Below are 21303 nucleotides of genomic sequence, written 5' to 3'. Positions count from 1 at the left end.
GCTTGACAGAGTGGTGAGAACGAGAACGGTCAATACATTTAAGGAGTGGTATGATAGACTTTGTGTTTCCTAGGAGGGACCTCCCTCGATGAGTCTTGATAGACTTATGTTTCTTAGAAAGGACCTCCCACGATGAGTCTTTTGACTCCATGGAGGCATGTTAATAATAATAATAATAATATATTTTGCATGAAGAATTGCATATGAAAAAGCTTTGCGCAAGATGGGTGCCATGCTTGAAGCATTTTAAAAGAATAAAACTGATTTTGTGCGTCCATTTATTACTATGGATGAGACTTGGATTCACCATTACATACCAGTGAAAGGTATGTAATGGTGGACAGAAGCTGGTTGTTCAGCACCAAAGAAGACAAAGTCGGTTCCATCAGCAGGAAAGGTCATGGCATTGGTGTTTTGGGATATAAAGGCATTTTGTTTATTAATTATATTGAAAATGGTAAAACCATAACTGGAGAATATTATTCCGATCTTTTAACAAAACTAGATGAATGAAAAAAATTCGTGAGAAAAGACCCGGTTTGCAGAAGAAAACGTTCCCCAGATTTGTTCCTTGTTGGAACATTCCCAGATTTGGTTCCCTCTGACTTCTATCTGTTCCCAAAATTAAAACTCTTCCTTGCTGGTCAGCTTTCTTCTTTGAATCAAGAGGTGATTGCAGCTGTAGAGGGGTATTTTGCAGATTTTACTGATAACCACTACAGGGATGGGATAATGGTGCTGGAGCATTGCTGGAATAAATGTATTAGTCTTAAGGGATATTATGTTGAAAAATAAAAATAATTTTGAAATTATAAATTCGTTTTTTTCATTGTTAGGCCGAGAACTTTTCAGACCACCTTTGTATTAATAAAATTGGACTCCAGAAAACTGAAGGCCAATCGTTTTGTGAGTAAGTGTGGACAGGTTGTTAAAGTGTAGTGGGCATATTGCAAAAGTGTAGAGAATAGCTGATCAGATTGCTTGGATGTTGAAGAATTCTGAAGATGAAGAAGAAGGAGGTCATTATTATTTCTTTTTTTAAGGCTTTAATAAAGGACACATCCAGATCAGTGAAGTGCTTTGAACCTTAACTATCTAAAATGCCTATGGTGTCATATTTGCTATTTCCAGTGGCTACTCCTTCTCTTTTAGTCTGTCATCTGTTTTGAGTGATCTCAAATTTCAGGTTGACAAAATATATTTGAAGATGTTGCTTTGGCTAAGTGCTTTCCCACTGTACAGACTGAATTTTATAACTGTAGCATGTTCTTATTGCCTTAACTTTGCCTAAGTCACTTATGTGATTCTTCTCATCCTGAGTAACATTCGAGAGGAATGGTTTCTTGACTTGATATGGTCTGCTGTCCAGTGGTGACATAGTCCATTTGAGGAGTACATGTTTGTGCGTGCATGTGTAGACTACACTTTGCATCGGAACAGTCCCATGATAACCTGCAGGAAGTTTAAGCTCTCAAGTATAGCTCCCTGTATCTCCTCAACATAATAATGTGGTAACCCATGAGAATAATTGTACGATTTCATCTGTTGGAAAATACATTTGGAAGGAGGAAAGGATAAGCAAGGGAGAGGAAATGAACTTTATTAGCTACAAAAATTGTTCCCTGAAACAGCATGTGATGAACAGAGTCTAGAGTTTGAGAGTACTGGACTTAATAATAGCATAAAATTTTTCCATAACCAAAATAGTTACTCTGGCTAAAGAACAGGCATCAAAAAGTATATAAGGGGAAATTTAACTCAAGAGAAGGCAAATGAGTAGTGGTGTACCACAGGGTTCTGTTCTTAGGCAGAGTCATCATGCAGTCTTGATCCTAGAGGTGGGTAAGCATGATAAATTTTCAATAAGGAAGAACTGTTGATTATGACAAACTTAAAAATACAGCTGGGAGCAAGGATGCTACAGAGGAAAGATATTGTCAGTACAAGGGAAATGATCAAAAAGTATTTGAGGGAAGTGATATCAGGCTGTATATGGGGCATGCATATATAGAAGTATAATTAGATTTTGCAAAGGTCTTTGATAGATTACCACATGAAAATCTGATCATTAAATTGGAACAGATGGGGTTAGATAGTAGATTATTTCATTGGTTTGAAGATTGGCTGCTTGAGGAGTGAGGAGTAGGTTCTTTGCATTGAGAGTGGTTGGTGAGTGGAATGCATTGCCTGAGTATGTTGTGAATGAATCAGACACACTGAATCAGTTTAAAGCACAGTTGGATGAGCTTTGCGTGCAATAGCGTGTATCTCCCACAATGAGTCTCTGACTCCATGGAGGTCAGATGTTTTTCAGGATGATTTGGATAGTTTGGAGGACTAGGCTAAGAAGAATGGATATCAATTTAATGTGGCAAAATGTAAGGTTATGCATTTTGGGATGAAAAGATTAGCAGCAGTATACCACATTGGTGGAACTGTACTCCAGAAGATTGACGAGGCCAGGGATTTGGGAGTGTTGGTGGATAGGGACTTGAAGTTTAGGGGGCACATCGTGAAAGTGGCTAAATCAGCTCATCAAATCACTTGGTTGCTGAAAAATACTTTGACGAGCCGAGACAAACAGGTTATTGTTCCTCTGTATCGAGCCTTGATAAGACCCCATCTAGACTACTGTGCCCAGATTTGGGTGCCAGGGTTTCTTCTTGATGGGGGAGGAGGTAGAGAGGATCCAGAGACAAGTGACCAAGATGATAGCAGGTCTATGGAATGAACTCTATTGGTTGATAGGCAGAAAAGAGATGATATGATGGAGACATTCAAATTACTGAAGGGTTTCTATAAGATTAGTTCAGAAGATATTTTTGAGACTAGGACTGGTGGTGGGAGGACTAGGGGCCATCCATGGAAGCTGGACAAGAGTGTGGTTAGCAAGGGTGTTAGAGCTAGGTTTTTTACTTGGAAAGTGGAGAATGAGTGGAATAAGCTGCCATAGTCTGTTGTGGGTGCCATGACTGTAAATGAGTTCAAGGCAAAGTATGATAGATACCCTGTGAATGTTGAATTGTTGTTCTTGACATGATGTTGAGGCAGCTCCTAGGTTTTTGGAAATGTGAAGCAGCTGAATTTCTTTGCATTTGGAGAATGTTGTAGCGCTATGGCATATTTTAGAAATAGTCTCTGAGATTTATATAGAAACAGATATAAGTCTGAGAGAGAGAGAGAGAGAGATTATTTTTATGAGGTTTTTCGATTAGTCCGTGCAAAGTCTAAGAGATGGCGCTACCGGTATGTAGCGAGGTTATTTTTAGTTGTTGGCAACTGTTGGAGGATCAGAAACAGTTTCAGTCAGATAGATCTATTACTCTGTGTTTGGCGTTCATTTGAATCGATCAAGTACCGTGATTTGTGAAAAATGGATGAGAAAGAATTTCATATAGTGATTAAACATTACTTTTTGAAAGTCAAAATGGCTCAGGAAACCAAAGCTAAGCTTGATAAACCTTATGGTGAGTATGCACCTTCGATTAGAACGTTTTATAAGTGATTTAGTAACTTTCGAAGTGGCCATATGAGCCCAAGTGACGCTGAACGTTCTGGATGCCCTGTTGGGGTCACTACTCCAGAAATTGAAAAAATCCATGATATGGTGATGGATGATAGAAGAGTGAAGGTGATTGAAATTGCTAAGGCTGTGGGCATCTCAACTGACCGCATACATAATATTTTACATGAACATTTACAGGTGAGAAAACTATTCGCAAGATGGGTGGCGCATTTGCTCAAAAGCGTCAACGTGTGAGCTGTTGCAAGGACAGCTTGAAGCTGTTTCAACGAAATCCAGAGGAATTTTTGCGTCGTTTCGTAACAGTGGACGAAACATGGATTCATCACTACCAGCTTGAGACCAAGGAACAATCAAAACAATGGGTTGCAAGCAGGGAATCTGCACCAAAGAAAGCAAAAACTATTCCTTCAGCAGGAAAGGTTGTGGCAACTGTCTTCTGGGATGCTCGTGGCATAATCTTCATAGACTTCTTGGTAAAGGGCAAAACAATTACCGGAGTGTATTATGCGTCTTTGCTGGATCATTTAAATAATGAAATAAAGGAAAAATGACCACACTTGGTAGAAAAGAAGATTCTTTTTCACTACAACAATGCACTCGCTTGCTCTTCTGCAATTGTGACCTCAAAATTGTTAGATTTACCCTACAAAAGCCTTTATCATCCCACCCACCCCTCTCTCCAGATTTGGCTCCCTTGGACTGCTATCTGTTTCCAAATATGAAAAAATGGCTGACAGGAAAGAGATTTTCATCCAACGATCAGGTGATTGCCGAAACAACTGACTATTTTGAAGAATTGGACAAATCATACTATGTGGATGGGATCAAAAAACTCGCGCATTGTTGGACTAAGTGAATAGACCTTAAAGGAGACTATGTTGAAAAATAAAAAATGTTTGTTCCAAAAAAATTATGTTTTCTTCATTTTTGCACGGACTTATCGAACAACCCTCGTAAAATGTGCAACAGTACTACAGTATCCTCTAAATCTAAACAAATTCGACCCTCACATTAGAAAAATCTTGGGAACTGTCATCTGGAGACATTTAGCAAGATCTCATTATATAGCACCCACAGAAGAGTGCCAGTTAAGACTATAGGATCCTTTTTATAGGATCTGCTTTTTATACTCTTAACTGGCTCTCTCTCTCTCTCTCTCTCTCTCTCTCTCTGTGTGTGTGTGTGTGTGTGTGTGTGTGTGTGTGTGTGTGTGTGTGTGTGTGTGTGTGTGTGTGTGTGTGTGTGTGCGTTCGTTCCATGATGAGATCTTGCTGGTGTTCTTGCATGCATTTGCTTAGTTGTATTTCTTTGTTACCATAAAGATGCCTTGATGACGAAGATGAAATATCAATGTGATAATTTAATAGCTGCATAATTTTTGTTAATTATTATCTCTAGATGTGTTATCAGACATCAATATGAGTGATAATCAATATCTAAGCATGCTTCCATTACCAGAGTTGTGTGTATTCTCAGGTTGGTTTTACTATTCAGCAAGAAATAAAATTTCTTTGAGAATAAAAATTCTGCCTCCTACATACATGGGTGGTCTGAAAGGTTCTCAGCCTAACAATGAAAAAATTGATTAAAAATTTTTGAATTATTTTTATTCATCAACATAATCTTCCTTAAAACTAATGCATTTATTCTAGTGATGCTCCAGCAGCATTATCCCATCCCTGTAGTAGTGATTCTCAGTAAGATCTGTAAAATACTCCTTTACTGCTGCAATCACCTCTTGATTCGAAGAAAAGCGCTGACCAGTGAGAAAGATTTTTAGTTTTGGGAAGAGATAGAAGTCAGAGGGAGCCAAATCTGGGGAATAGGGTGGATGTTCCAACAATTCATAGTGCAGATCCCTTAATTTTCCCATTGCCAAAACATCTTTGTGAGCAGGTGCATTGTCCTGATGAAAGATGATTTTTTTTCTTTTGCAAACCAGGTCTTTTCTCAGGAATTTTTTCATTTAGTCTGGTTAAAAGATTGGAATAATATTCCCTGGTTCTTGTTTTACCCTTTTCAAGATAATTAATAAACAAAATGCTTTTGCATCCCAAAACCCCGATGCCATGACCTTGTATTCTTTGGCGCTGAACAACCAGCTTCTGTCCACTGTTTTGACTGTTTGGATTCTGGTGTGTGCTGGTGAATCCAAGTCTTATCCATAGTAATAAATCAATCTACAAAATCAGTTTTATTCTTGTTAAAGCTTTTTCATTTGCAATTCTCCATGCAAATAGATATATTCTCCATGCAAAATATATCCTACATGTTCTTTTGAAATGCCTATAGTCTCAGCAATTTCACGCACTTCGATTCACCGGTCATCCAATACCATATCGTGCCCTGATCAATGATTTCTAGCGTTGTTACATTTTTTGGACGTCCTTCATGTGGATCATCTTCAATGCAGGTACGGCCATGTTTAAACTCCGAAGCCCATTTCTTAATTGTCGAAAACGAAGGAGACGAGTGCCCATAAACTTTTATGAACTTCGAATGAATTTCTTTTGCCATTAAACCTTCTTTTACAAAGAATTTTATAACTGCACGATACTGAATATTATCCATTTAAAGGGATACAGACAACACTTTGGCTTCTGACAGCTATATAAAAAAAACTACTTGATAGAATGACTTGCAATTTCATATGAATGCTTATGACAGATGTACCAACTCACAAAAAAAATTTTGCCGATAGTGTTGCCATTTGTAGTCGAGGCCGAGAACTTTTCAGACCACCCACGTTTGTCTTGATCATATCCGTTCCTTTATCTTCTATCCACCAAACTCTGTACTTTACAAGTTTTAAGTCTATCCTCATAACCAACATTTTACATTCTGATATCATTTTTGTTATCCTCCTGTTGTACCCTATCCAGGGTGAAATGACCTTGTAACATTTCTTTGTAAGATTACATGCCATTCAAGCCAATATCCTTACAACTGAAGGGTATTTTTTTTTCCATTTGAGCTATGGAGAATCCATATTTTTTTTTTATCGTGTATTGCATTTTAACTGACACTTATAAGATTTGGATAAAAAAAATGGAGGGGCATCATAAATTATTATACAGAATGTTTGTAAAGTCGATAGCATATCTCTAAATGGCATGTGATCAACTTTACAAACATTCTGTATAATATATGGTGAACCCTTCTTCCATCCAAGTGGATGGAAGAAGGGTGTGTGCGAAATGTGACCTGAACGAGGAATTGATGAATGCGAATATGAAGTTGATGACAGAAAATGCTAGTACCGATTGTGTCGTGAGTGCACGTTTGAAAGAGGATGGCGAGAAAGACAGGCGAAAAAATGTTAAAAAATCAGGAAAAAAGAAAAAGAGCGATTTGACAACCGTAACGGATGTTAAAAGGGACGAAAGTTAGGCAGAAAGAAACGAAATTGAGAGAACGAATGAAAGTAGAAATGGCGTGGTGCAGAAATCGCAAGTAAAAAAAATCGAAAGAATGAATGATAGTAAAAAAAGAATGGCTGATGGCGAAAGTTGGACGCATGTTGGAACGAAAGTACTGAACCAAAGAAAGATGAATGACAGTAAAAGTGAGAAGAATTATAGCGAAAGTTGGACGCATGTTAGTCCGAAAGTACGGAAACAAAGAAAGATATGTGAGAGTGAAAGTGAGAAGAATGATAGTGAAAGTTGGACGTATGTTGGACCGAAAGTACGGAAACAAAGAAGGATCAATGAGAGGGAAAGTGAGAAGAGGGGGTCGAGAGTTAGAAAGTTAGAAAGATTTAATGATAGAGTGAATGTGTCGTGAGGTTCAGAAGGTGAATTGGATTGGACGAAGCAAGAAATGAAATGGATGCGGAATGAAATTAAGAGAATTCAGGTCAAAACTATTAAAATAAATCATGATGGCATGAAAGAGATAACAAAAGATGAGCGAGTGGCATTGTATGGTGACTCCATTATTAAAGGTGTGCTAGAGGATAAAATGCACAAGGTATGTTTTCCAGGCGGTAAAATGAGTAGAGTGATTGAGGCATTGAATATGAGGCGGGAACGAGCAAAAGAGTTAATTGTATTAATTGGTACGAATGCTTTGAGAGAGAACAAAGAGCATGTCAAAATGAATGTCAGGAGACTGCTTGGAAAGATAAAGGAGAATAGTGTGACAGGAAGGGTGGTCAGTGTGTTGCCTAGGTATGATTGTGGTGAAATGAGGCGGAGAGCAAGGATTATGAATGATATTCTGGCTGAAATGTGTGAGGAGATGGGAGTACAGTTTGTTAATGTGTGGAATGAGTTTGAGGGACGAAGTGAGCTATATGGGAGCGATGGACTGCATTTGAGTGGTAATGGCGTGAGTCGCTTGGAGAGACTGCTGCTGGAAGGTAGAGAAGTGAATAGAGAGAATGAATCAGATCGAGAGGGGAGTGATGTGGAAGAGCAGGAGAGTAAGACAGGAGAGATTGAAGAAGTGGAAATGAATGAGGAAGTGAGTGGAATGAGTATAGAAAATGAGAGAATGGGTGTGCAAGAGGAGCAGGGAAATGGGGAAGCTCAGGGTGGACAGGGATACACAGCGTGAGAAAGGTGGGTGCTCCAACAGGAGGTGAGAGAATGTGTAGGCAGGAAAGTAATGGGATGATCAGGGATCAAAAGGAAACAGATGGAATTGCAAAGGGTTCTAAAATGAAGAAGCAGAAAGGGAAATGGCCCCAGTCCAGCATGGAGAGATCACATCGAGTGAGTGGTATCAGTGGAACTAGCTGTAGATCCAGAAATGAGTTGTTGTGTTTGTATACCAATGCTAGAAGTATAAGAAACAAGGCGGATGAAATGGTTGCACTAATTGCGTCTGTGCACCCAGAGATTGTCGGAATAAGTGAGACATGGTTAGATGAGGATGACATCCTGACAGGAATAGAGATGGAAAGGTATGATGTGTTTCGTGAGGATAGAAGGGGTAAAAAGGGAGGGGGAGTGCTATTGATGATAGAGAAAGAGTTATGTCCATACAGGGTAGAGATGCAAGAGGGAAATGGGGCCAGTGGTTCTGAGGCAGTATGGTGTGAGATAGAGGTGAATAGAATCAAATACTTGGTGGGATGTTGTTATAGACCTGGTAATGTGGATGGTGGTGATACTGAAATGTATAGTCAAATAAGCCAAGCAAATAAGAAAAGGGTGATCATTATGGGTGATTTTAATTATGGCAATATAGACTGGAATGAAGAGATAGCAACTGGAAGTAAAGAAAATGAGTTTCTTGAGTTTTTGAGGGATAACTACCTCAGACGGTATGTAACAGAGGGCACAAGAGGATTAAGGGTCTTGGATTTGGTCATCTTAACCGAGGATGTAATTATCAATGAGGTATCAAATCATCCACCCATTGGTGAAAGTGACCATGAGGTGATTACTTGGGTGGTTGCCAGCAGTGCAAGGACCCCTGTGAAAAAAGGGTATATGTGGAACTACAAGGTGGGTGATTATGAAGAGCTCAGGCGACAGCTTGTGCGTGTAGTGTGGAATGAGGAGTTAGCTGGAAAAGAGATCAATGCAGCTTGGGGGATTTTCAAAAAATATTTAGTAGATGCAATGTCTAAACGTATACCATGGGTGAGAAGGTTAAATAAGGTAGGTGTGAGATGGATGAATAAAGAGATTAAGCATGCAATACAGAGAAAAAGGGCATTGTAGAAGCAGCATAAGAGAAGTGGAAGTAACCAATTTCATGAGATGTACAAAGACCAGGCAAGGAGGGTGACTTGGTTGGTGAGAGTAGCTAAAGAGAGGTATGAACAGCAGTTAGCTAATGAAGCTAAAAAGAATCCTAGGGAGTTCTTTCAATATGTAGCCAGCAAAAGAAAGAATGATTATGGAAGGATGACATTGATTGTAGGAAATGGTATAAAGCTGTTGCAGAATGTGTGGTGGAGATACTTAATGAGCAGTTCATAAAGATCTTTCAATCTTGTGAATGTGACTTCATGGAGAGATTAAGAGCAGTTGATGATTGGGAGGAGAGACTGACTGTAAGTGAGCAAGAAGTGTTTGGGGAGTTGAGTAAACTAGATGTAAATAAGGCTGTGGGACTTGATAATATATCACCACATATTCTGAAGGAAATGTGCCAGAGAGTTGACACCTGCCTTGACATATTTTTTTAATAAGAGTCTTGCACTTGGTCAAGTCCCTAAAGAGTGGAAGGAGGGCAAGATTGTGCCACTTCATAAAGGAGGTGATCGAACTCAAGCATCAAACTATAGGCCTATCTGTGTGTCAGGTGTTGTGGTTAAGTTGTTGGAGAAGCTTGTGAGAACTAGGATCCAGAGTTGGATTGACAACAATGGTATAATCTTTGATGGACAGCATGGATTTGCTAAAGGGAGGTCGTGTTTTAGTAATCTACTTACTTATTACAATAAAGTGACTGCTTCCTTGGACAGAGGAGAAGTATACACAGTAATATACTTGTATTTTGCAAAAGCTTTTGATAGAGTACCTCATGATAAGTTGACAGTCAAACTAGAGCAGATGGGGTTGGATATTAGATTAGTGCATTGGATTGGAGACTGGCTATCTGATAGGTATCAACAAGTTGTGTATGGGGGTGCAATATCCAGGAAAAGGAAAGTCACTAGTGGAGTGCCTCAGGTATCTGTTTTAGGGCCATTACTATTTAACTTATATATTAATGATATTGGCGAAGATTTGGATGGAGATATTCAGTTGTTTGCAGATGATGCAAAGTTGGGACGAACCATAAAGAGTAGTGAAGATGTTGTGGCCTTGCAAGAAGACTTGAATAAATTGAGTGATTGGGCAAGCAAATGGGGATGCGAGTTCAATGTTGCAAAATGTAAGGTTTTAAAATTTGGAAAACAAAGATGGGATGCAGAATTTATGCTTGGTGAGAATATATTGTTGGAAGTAGAGGAAATAAGAGATCTGGGAGTGATAGTGGATAAGGATCTAAAATTTAGGGGACACATCTCCAAAATTGTGAAGACAACACAAAGACTTCTGGGAATGATGAGGAAGACACTGACGTGTAGAAGTAGGGAGATTCTTGTTCCATTGTATAAGGCTTTGATTAGGCCACACATGGACTATTGTGCCCAGATTTGGTCACCTGGTTTTCAGAAGGATGAAGAGATGTTGGAAAGGGTGCAAAGGCGACTGACTAAGGTAGTTTCTGACCTCTGGAATGTCGAGTATGAGGAAAGATTGAAAAGATGTGATTTGCAGAGTCTAGTGGAGAGAAGGAAGAGGGGAGATATGATAGAGACCTACAAGTTGGTAAGGGGTTGTTATAGGATCAATGGTGGAGAAGTTCTACAGAGAATAGTGGGAGATCAGGGGAGAACCAGAGGTCATACCTGGAAACTGTATAAAGAGGGTGTGAGTAGGGGAGTGAGAGGCAGGTTTTTTTCGTGCAGAGTTGTGAATGATTGGAATGCCTTGCCTGAGAGTGTGGTGTCTGCAAGGAGTTTGAATGTGTTTAAGACCCGGTATGATGAGATGTGTGTGAGATAAAAGGACCTCCTAGATGAGTCTTTGACTCCATGAGGTCTTGTTTTAATAATAATAATAATAATAATATATGATGCCCCTCCAAATTTTTTGACATTGCGGCTTTTAATCCAGTAAAGTTTTTAACCTCTGATATAGGGTATACCATATCTTTATCTGCCTATTCCTGAATTTGATGCCAACTTCTCGATGACCTTTAGAGATAGTGATTGTCAAGTTAAATTCTCTCCAATTTTTAATTTAAATGCCTTTTGCTGAAGGTTTTAACTGTAATAAAGTAGTTTTATTACAGTTAAAATTTATACAGAGATGTTCAGAGATATATTAGTTACTGAAAATTAGCAAATAAAATTTCATTAAAAACAAACTGTGGGTCGTGTTCAATTGTTTTCAGTGCTGCTGCAATCTTAATTTGATTTCCATATCTCAATTTTATGAAGTTCATACTTTTAATATTACAGAGAATGTACTGGGGATGCCTCTGAGTCTGCCATCTTGAAATGCATGGAGCTTGCTGTTGGAAACGTTGCTGCGTATCGCCAACGCAATCCAAAAGTGTGTGAAATACCTTTTAATTCTACCAACAAGTATCATGTAAGTTTTTTCATTAAACAATATTATACTACAGGGTAGATCTGTAGTTATAGTTTAGTTTTTTATGAAGTCTGTCTGTAATGATTGTTCAAAAGGTTATTATTCTGGACCTCCATGATATCATAGACTCATAATTAATTTCTGCCATCTGCCTTAGACTGCAAAAAGTCTTTCACACCACTCTTTAAACATTTACATGAACAGGGATGTCTGTAAACTGATGTCCCTGTTCAATTGCTTTTTAGCTTAATGAAATTGTCTTTAAGAATCACAATACTATGTGAAGCTTGGAAATGTTACTAATAATTCTCCCAATCTTCACATCATTTACAAATTGAATATCTCTAGGTAATTCAGTGACAGTATCATTGGTAAAGATTATTATTATTATTCAGGCCTCCATGGAGTCAAAAGACTCATCGTGAGAGGTCCTTCCTAAGAAACACAAAGTCTATCGAGCTTCATCGAGGGGAGGTCCCCCCTAAGAAACACAAAGTCTGTCCTACCACTCCTTAAACTCATTGACCGTTCTCACTCTCACCACTCCATCAGGCAATGCATTCTATGGTTCAATCACCCTCCATGCAGAGAAACCACTCCTCACCCTCTTGCTCCCACTTTCCTTTCGTAACTCCCAGGGATGGCCTCTTGTCATCACTCCTTCCCGCTGTTCAACCAAGCAAAAGAACTCCCCGGTGTCAACCCTGTAACCACTCTCAACAGTTTAAAAGTCTCAATCATATCACCTCTCCTTCTTCTATCCACCAAACTCTGCAGTCCACATCCCCTCAGCCGATCATCATAACTATCATTGTACAGTCCTGAAACCATCTTTATTATCTGCCTTTGTACCCTTTCCATAGTTAATTTATTCCCTTCAAATCCTGGGGACCAAATCTGAGAACAATAGTCCAAGTGTGGTCTGATCAGGGTCTTATACAACGGAATGATAACTGTTTTATCTCTGCAGGTCAGCGTCCTTCTCATTATTGCAGCAATCCTCTAGGTTACCTTCACCACCTTTGCAATATGTCCCCTAAATTTCAGGTTTCTATCAATCATCAACCCCAGATCTCTTGTCTCTCCTACTTCCTCCAGTATAACTCTTCCCATAGAGTATGCAGTGTCCCATCGATGTTTCCCAAACCTCAAGACCTTACATTTTGCTGCATTAAATTGATGATTGAACAGTATCTCAGTACCTAACCCTTTGAAACTTCAATTGTAATCTTCTTGCTCCCTGATACTGTTCCTCAATACAACTCTGATATTTAATAGAAAGCTATTTACTAATCTAAGCCACTAACCTGATATCCAGACCTTTACATTGCAACTTAAGTACTAACTCTTCATATGGTACCTTATCAAATTCCTTTGTAAAATCAAAATAAAGAACAGTGCATGCCTTACCTTCATCCACTACTTTTATTACTCTGTTATAAAAGGCAACCACATACTAAAACAAGAATGCCCCTTAACAAATTCATCCTGGACTTCATAAATGGTAGTGCCCTCATCAACCCATTTCTATATATGAACCCTTACCAATTTTTCCAAAATTGTCTTTAGTTTAATACCTCCATTCTACTACAACCTTCATGCATTAGTACTATTTTACCCTCCTATCTGATATAGTTTATCTTCCTGTTTCTCATGAGCTGTTGGTCTCTCAAGTAATTAATAGTTCCTCTTTTCAAGTGATCCTGTGAGAAGAATTACTATCACTTCATAGATATACACGTAATTATGAGTCTGATATAATTTCTCTTGATGGAATTGCTTTTCAGAGAAATTGTCCTATGTCTCTACTCCCTTAATGTTTTGTTTTTCAGTGTCATCATTAAAACATGTTGATCCTACTGAGAAGGATGTGGATATCAATTTTATTACTATTTCATCACAAAATCCATTAAAGGAGCCTATTTCATGACAGTGGGATATTGATGAAATTAGAAATGCTCAACAGCAGGATCTGTTTTGGGGAGAAGTGAAACCCAAATTCAAAATGCTGATTGTCCATTGGATTATTGCCTTTTAAGCCAGAAAGTTTTTTTCTGAAATGAGTACAAATTACTTTGAGTTACACTAGGATACAAGAAAAGCTAGTGACTTAGTCAAAGATGATATCTTGGTTATTGAATCAGTATCAATCATCAATCCACCTATATCGTGCTTCATCTTTGGCAGGTCACAACTGAAGATATATTTTATGGCCAACCATAAAATATGATGTCAAGCATTATGTGAAATCTTGTCGTACTTGTCAGCTATTCAGAGGGTAAGCCCCTTTTCAATTTGTAAAGCTACTAGTCAGGCCATTTCAGCACATTTCTGCTGATATTGTTGATCCCCTCAACACAACTGAAAGATGACAGATATATTTTTGTTATTGTAGATATGTCTTTTTACTTTCTGGAAGCATTTCTGCTGCCTGACCAGAAGGCAGAAACTTTAGCTAGATGTTTATTGATAACATTGTAGGTATGGTTGTCTTGAATCATTCTTGACTGACAGAGGTCTATATTTTACATCAGAATTGCTTCTAAAAGTTTGTAAGATTTTGAATATCAAGAAAATATTCACACTACCATACTGGCCTCATTGTAATGGACTTTGTGAGAGAATGAACAAATCATTGAAACAAATTCTCTCAAGCCTGTCTGATTCTAAGGCAAAGGGTTGTGACTTGCACCCTCCTGTCAATCTGTTACCTGTCAAGACTCCAACATTATCAGATCTTATATTTCTATCTTCTAAGGCACTTTTTACCATATCAATCTTTTTCATGCCAACCTGGCAGGGAACACAATTCTAGCTATGGTGATACTAAACTAAGAAATCATCAAATGAGCAGGTAAAATCAGTTGATGAAGATGTTGATCATTTAGAAAGTGAAAGCACATTTGAGTTATCCTGATTCCTGTAGAAATAGATAAACTTTTAGTAAATACTATTTAAGATCAGATGATTGCTTGATTTTCATTTTAATGTTGAAATATTTTAAGCATACAAAAGGAATGCATGTTACTAGATATTATGTTTTGTCAGTGTTGTTAGCGTAAAATGATTTTTAGGCTAACAACATTAAACCCCCTCCCAATATCGTTAATATACAAATTAAAAAATAGTGACTCTGGTACAGAGCCTTACATCACTGGTCACCTTGAGTCTCCTAGATTCCACTCCACTGTATACTACTCTATGGTGTCTGTCATCCACCAGCTTCATATCAATTCCCATTTGTTCCAGCTTATGCAAAAGTTTCCTATGTGTTGATCTGTCTAATGGCTTTGCAAGATCCAGCAGTACCATGGTGTAATCATCATCTTTATCTAATTCTGCTGTTACTGTTATAAAATATGGAATAGAGCTATAGAATATCATATTCCTATCCAGTCATTCTTGAATTCTGTCTTTAACCAATTTTTCGAATACCTTAACCACCACCCCTGAGTTGCCAACTAGTCTGTACTTTGCTACATCTGTCATCAAACCATGTTTATGTGATAGAACTATATTGCCCTCTTTCCACTCCTTTGGAACCTTCTCAGAATTGAGACTTAAACATCTTGATCAGAGACACTGCTAGTTCTCTTGCACATTCAGATAACAAATGAGCCTACATGTCGTCCAGTCCCACCACTGTATTCACATTGATATTTTTCAACATGCTTAACCACTTCAGTTCACCTACCTCAATTTTCACTTCCTTCTCTGTGGCAAGTGCAAAATCTCCATCTGGATGAACACCCATGCAAAGTGAATGCTTAATAACTCAACTATTACTTCTGCTTCTGTCACTTTTCTACTATTTGCATTGATTAAAGTTATCCTTCTATAATCATTCTTTCTCTTACTCATTACACAGTGAAAAAATTCTTTTTGATTTACTTTGGCCTGATTAGCTAATTTTCTCTCATAATCTGATTTAGTCTAGCTTACCATACTAGTCACTCTTCTAGCTGTTTTGTATATCTCATAAGCATGCTGATCACTTTTGTCTTTATATTCTCTCCACAATGTTTTTTTTTTTTTTTCCAGTTCCTGCTTCATATTGATACTCATCCATTTAAACCTTATTTGGTTTGTCCTTGCTCTGACTCTGGGTATGTGGCCTGATACTTCTTCACTCAAACATTCCCTGTTCACTTCCTATGCATTATTGACATTCTTTCCTTGTACCATGGTATTACTCTAAGCTGTTTCTTAAGTTTCTCAAAATCACCAGTTTTGCAATTCCACATAAACCCTTTCTTGACTTAGAATTCCACATTAACAACCTCCTCCTAGAGCAAAATTATATGGTCACTGCTCCAGTTGGCTGCTGTAGTTACAGATACTTTTTGTGATGCTGTTATCAGATCCAGCACTTTCAAACTCACCGTCTCTTCAGATAATTTTCAGGTGTTTCAGGTACTTATCTTTTGTAATTGTCTAAATTCCATTTCCATCTCTTATCATCCCTTTCTTCCCTCCAGTTTATATCCTCATAGTTTAAGTCCCCTATAATTATTTCTCAGCCTGTTCTCACTGAGCTAATCTGCCAAGGCAGCATCAACACTGTTTTGTGGACTCCTTGGTCTCTAGCAGCAACCAACAACATTTTGTCTTGTTGGCCTCTATCTTTCACCAAATAGTCTCAAATAAACCATCTTACTTAGACCTAAAATCCTCCTCCTATTTTTGTTGGTTGAAGTTCTTTGGCTATCATCAAATACTCCTCTTCTCCTGCGCTATTTCCTCTTTCCACTCTGAAAATACAAAACCTCTTGCTACATTTTATCCATGAAACTATATTATCTTCTGCCAACCAGTTCTCTCTGCTGATGAAATTTTTCGCCAAGTGAAGCTGACTAATGCTAGAAACTCTTCATTTCTAATTCTTCTGACATTCTTACACATGCATTTCAACATCCCGTTATCCATCAAATTTGCTGCATATATATATAAACCACGCTCACTCACTCACTCATACACACACAGCTCCTCCTGCACAATTTTCTTGTTGAATCATTTATATTCATGGCCCTTCTTCTCAGTTCATTCCCATCATACTATGGAAGCAGACCCATGATATTTATTTTCTGAATCTTATTTTTTTTTTTTTTGCTCTTCTAGCAACTTGCATATCTTCTTTCATTGCATATTTCTCACCTTTCATATAATTTGTGCCTGTTAAAACAATCAACTCCTTCACTACAAACTAACACTTCTCTGACATTCTTGTTCTTTGTACCTGGGAACATTCTTTCATCACATTTTCATTAAGTATACCTCTTATCACAAAATCACCATGTCATACCTTCTCCTTTCTCCCAGTTTCTCAATGTTTCATGTTTTTTCTATTCACTTTTTTTTTCATTCTTCCTTCTGCTTGGTCACACATCAAATGTTTCTCAAGTCACAGATGTTTATCTTGTGAAGAACTCCCACATAAGCAATCTGTTTCTGTTCTTAGAAATCAGGAAACTCGTCAATCAGTAAAATATAAAATATTAATTTCAGTTTATACAGAATGAAAATATTATAAAAAAAGATAAAAAGAATCTAATTAAATAAATTAGAGCCAGCAAAGGTTGGTCGATTGGTAGAGCCTCTGCTATTAATGGCTCGTAAAAAGTTAAGCAAGTTTGAGTGCGGTTAGTAGCCGCAAGGGGACCAATTATTTGATGCTGTTGGCACACTCTCCCTTGATGAGTCTTTGGACTCCCTGGAGGTGTCACATAATAATAATAATAATAATAATAATAATAATAAAATAATACAGAAAGGAAACTATATTTTCTAAAATGTTTCTTCTTTTGAATTTGCTTTTTATACATATGTTATTACAATATTAATTCAATTTTCTCACAATGAATTTTCCCCAGGAAATAATTTTCCATTAACCATAAATAATAAATTAATAAATAAATAGATAAATATAATTTATATATAAGTGGAACTACCTAATAGCTATTGGCTAAGTCTCTTATTTCTCTCACGTACTTTTATGTTTGCATTCTGTTGTTTTACGAGTAATGCTGGTTAATTATTGGCCAGTGGTTCTGTTCTTGCTAGTTTCAATATCCAGTAACTAGGTTATTATTTTGTACTTGAGCTTTGGGAATTATTGGAATTTTATGGTGCTTTTCTGTAGATAGGCCAGTTAAATGTAAGATAATGGGCATGAAAGGCAAGGAGAGAGAGAGAGAGAGAGAGAGAGAGAGAAAGAGCATAAATGCCAATGAGCAGAGTTGGTGAAGATGATGCAAGAAATGAAATGAATATGGAGTGAAATTAGGAGAATTCTAGATATGCATGGAAGAGTGAAGAAGACCGGAACAAAAGAGGGCCATGTGAAAGAGGTAGTGAATGATTCGAGAATTACTCTGTATTGGGATTTGATTATTAGAGGGATGGTGAAGGTGCATAAGGTGGGTTTTCCTGAAGGCAGAATGAGCAAAGTGATCAAAACATTGGATATGAGGAGTAAATGAGCTAAAGAGTTGGTAGTGGGAACAAATGATTGAGTTGGTAATAAGGAGAATGAAAAAAATGGATGTTAGGAGTTTGAATTTTATATTTGAATGAATATAAAAAGATTACTAATGATGTACTAGCAGAGCTGTTTGAGGAGAAGATGATGTATTTTGTGAACATATGAGATGAATTTGAGAAATGGATGGAGCTATAAAAGAGAGCATTTAAAGATCTTTTATGCATAAGAGAGCTTTAAAATACAGATGCATTTAAATGGATTTGATGTGCATCATTTGGAAAGGCTGTTGATGAAAAGGAGAGTAATGACTGCAATGAGGTGAAGATCTGAGGAAGCAAGAGGCAAGCAATGTGGAAGAGCAGGAAAGTAGGATAGGAGAGCTTGTGAATTGTGAAGTGAGAGGCATGAGTAAAGGAAGTGAGAGGAGAGAAGGGACATAATACAGACAAGGAAATGGAGGGGTCATGGTGGAGAGGAGATGCTATGTGAAAGGTGTGGATGCTGATACAGAAATGAATGTGCAAGTGGACAAAGGACACTGAGATGCAAGCAATGTGGAGGGAGAGGTCATTTAAATCAAAGAAGGGATGTAGGATTGGTGATAAAGAAGAATGGCTCTTGGGGGGGGGGGGGGGTTACATCCAAGAAGATGTGTTTGTGAGACTTTTTTTATAGAACCAGAATGAGCTATTATGTTTTTTACAAATGCCAAAATATCCAGAATAAGTAGAATGGAATTATTGTATTGATGGAGTTCATTTGCCCAAAAATTGTCAGAATAAGTACGATGTGATTTGATGAGGATGACATTATGACATGAATAAAGGTAGAGAGGTGTGTTTTTTTTTTAAGACAGGATAGAAAGAGAGGAAGAGTGCTGTTGGTATCAGAGGAGTTGTGCTCATTCAAGATGGAAATGCAAGGAGCAAATAGTGACAGTGGTTTTCAGGTAGTATGTTGTAGAGGTGAACAAAGTAAAACATTTAGTTGGATGCTGCTATAGACCAAGTAATTGTGGAGGGCAGTAAGAAGGAAATGTATAGGCAGATTAATCTGGCATATAAGAAAAAAATAATATAGAAAAGAATAAAACTATAGTAATATAGATTGAAATGAAGTGGCAGCATCTGTTGGCAAAAAGAATGAATTTCTTGAATTTTTGAAAGACAACCACCTTAAATAATATGGAACAGAAAATGCATGAAGATCATGAATCTTTAGTTATCTCATCAGAAGATTTTATTATAAGTGGGGTGTTAAATCTACTTCCAACTTGGTGAGGGTGACCATGAAGTCACCTGGTGGTGGCCAGCCATTTAAGGACTTCTGTGAGAAAAGGATATGTGTGGAACTGGAACGGTGTTTTGGCTAATTTCTCTATTATTCCATATAAATTTATTCAGCTAGCTACTCACCATACCAGCTTTGATTATTCTGTTGTTTATTTCCAGATTTAACATGTCATCTTCACTAAAAAATGTGCCTGAATAGCTGAAATATTTTACTTGTTTTATAGGATCTCCATTCAGAATGCAGCTGAAGTTTTCTATGCTCCTGCCTATTTTCATAGTTTTGATCTCTTTTATTGCTGATTTTCATGCCAAATTTGTTACAACTGTTATTTAATTTAGTGAATCCTGGAGACTTGCACTGGATGTGTTTTAGGAGTACAGCATCATCTGTAAAAAGCAAAGAGCTAAGTTTGACATCTCCAATTCTGTTATCAGGCCTAATGCTGCTTTCTTTCATAATGTGATCCATATAAATGATGAATAAGACTGGAAATAATGTGCATCCTTGTCTTACCTTTGATTTTACCTCAAACCATCTTCCTGTATTTCCTTCAATTCCAACTGCTGACTGACAACGTAAATATATGTTATGTATTGTTCTGTATAATGATCCATTTACACCATATAACTGTAATGCCTTGAAAAGCTTTCCTCTAGGCACCTTGTCGTATGACTCCCTCCATACTCACCTCTATGAATTGCTTATACTTCTATGAGCAATTCACAGAAGTATTTCAATATCATAAATGTGACCACATGAGAAACTTGATTGTAGTGGAAGGATGGAGAAGGGACTGATGGTAAGTGAAGGAGGTACAGAAATCCTTGCAGGTCAATGCATCACCATCCAGGAAGTTGCTGACAGAGTTGGGATTTCATATGGAGCAACTCAAGTGATCATCATGAGAGATTTGAACATGCATTGTGTTGCTGCCAAGTTTGTTCCCTATCTCTTGACTTCTAACCAGAAGGAGCACTGTGTTAATGTCTATCAATATCTTCGTCAAAAGGCTATTGATCACCCAACCTTCATCTCAAGGGTCATTACAGTGGATGAGACTTGGGTGTTTACAGCTATGACCTGGAGACAAAACAGCAATCATCACAGTGGAAGAGTTCACATTCCCCAAGACCAAAGAAGAAGTGTGACAAAGAGCATGTTGATCATCTTTTTCGACATTAAGAGGATTTTGCACCGAGAATTGCCCCACCCTGTCAGACAGTCAATGCAGAATTCTACTGCAATGTTTTAAGGCAGTTGAGAGAAGACATTTATCACAAACAACCAGACTGTTGTGAAGCTGCAACTGATTCCTCCACCATAATAATGCTCCATCCTACAGCACCTTAACAATGTGAGAAGTTTTGGTGGCCAACAGCATAGTGGTTGTCCCACATCCTCCTTGCTCACCTGATTTTAGCCCCTTGTGACTTCTTTTTGTTTACAAAAATGAAATTGAAGCTGAAGGGGTGGCAGTTCAACACTGTTAAGGAGATCCAAGATGAATTGCAAACGGTGCTTGATGTCTTCAATAAAAAGACTTCCAGGAAGCATTTGGAGCATGACAAAAGTGGTGGGATCAGTACATGAACTTGGAAGGGGACTATTTTGAAGTGGGTTGAGTCAAAATTTAAATTGCATAAGTTGTAAAGATTTTATTAGCCTAGTCTGGTTTCTTTTTGATAACACCTCGTATATACAAAAATATGTAATCTAATCTAACTTGTTTTTCATTCTTTATAACACTAACATTAATTATGTCACCATGGCATTTCTTTAATTTCTTTGCTAACTCTACATTACTATGTTTTGTGATCTCTCATGTATTATGTTGATATTAAAAAAAATATATATCTCCCATTTTCCTATTTTGAAATTTGCCCACATTATCTACTTGA

At 37.6% G+C, this 21303-nt stretch overlaps 1 protein-coding gene across 1 annotated transcript in view; it reads left to right on the top strand.

Moving 5' to 3' along the window:
- The window catches only part of LOC150097890 (sodium/potassium-transporting ATPase subunit alpha-like), a 397473-nt gene that overhangs the window by 176296 nt on the left and 199874 nt on the right, over window positions 1-21303 (top strand). Inside the window, exon 10 of the mRNA XM_090406625.1 lies at window positions 11499-11631. Within this exon, the coding sequence (XP_090262751.1) occupies window positions 11499-11631 (133 nt within the window). The remainder of the gene's footprint in view (window positions 1-11498; window positions 11632-21303) is intronic.

This window comes from Typopeltis vanoorti, chromosome 16 (assembly GCF_054136105.1).
Source record: "Typopeltis vanoorti isolate ZY-2024b chromosome 16, IOZ_Tvanoo_1.0, whole genome shotgun sequence".
Classification (NCBI taxonomy): domain Eukaryota; kingdom Metazoa; phylum Arthropoda; class Arachnida; order Uropygi; family Thelyphonidae; genus Typopeltis; species Typopeltis vanoorti.
This window is presented reverse-complemented; position numbering and strand designations above follow the sequence as displayed.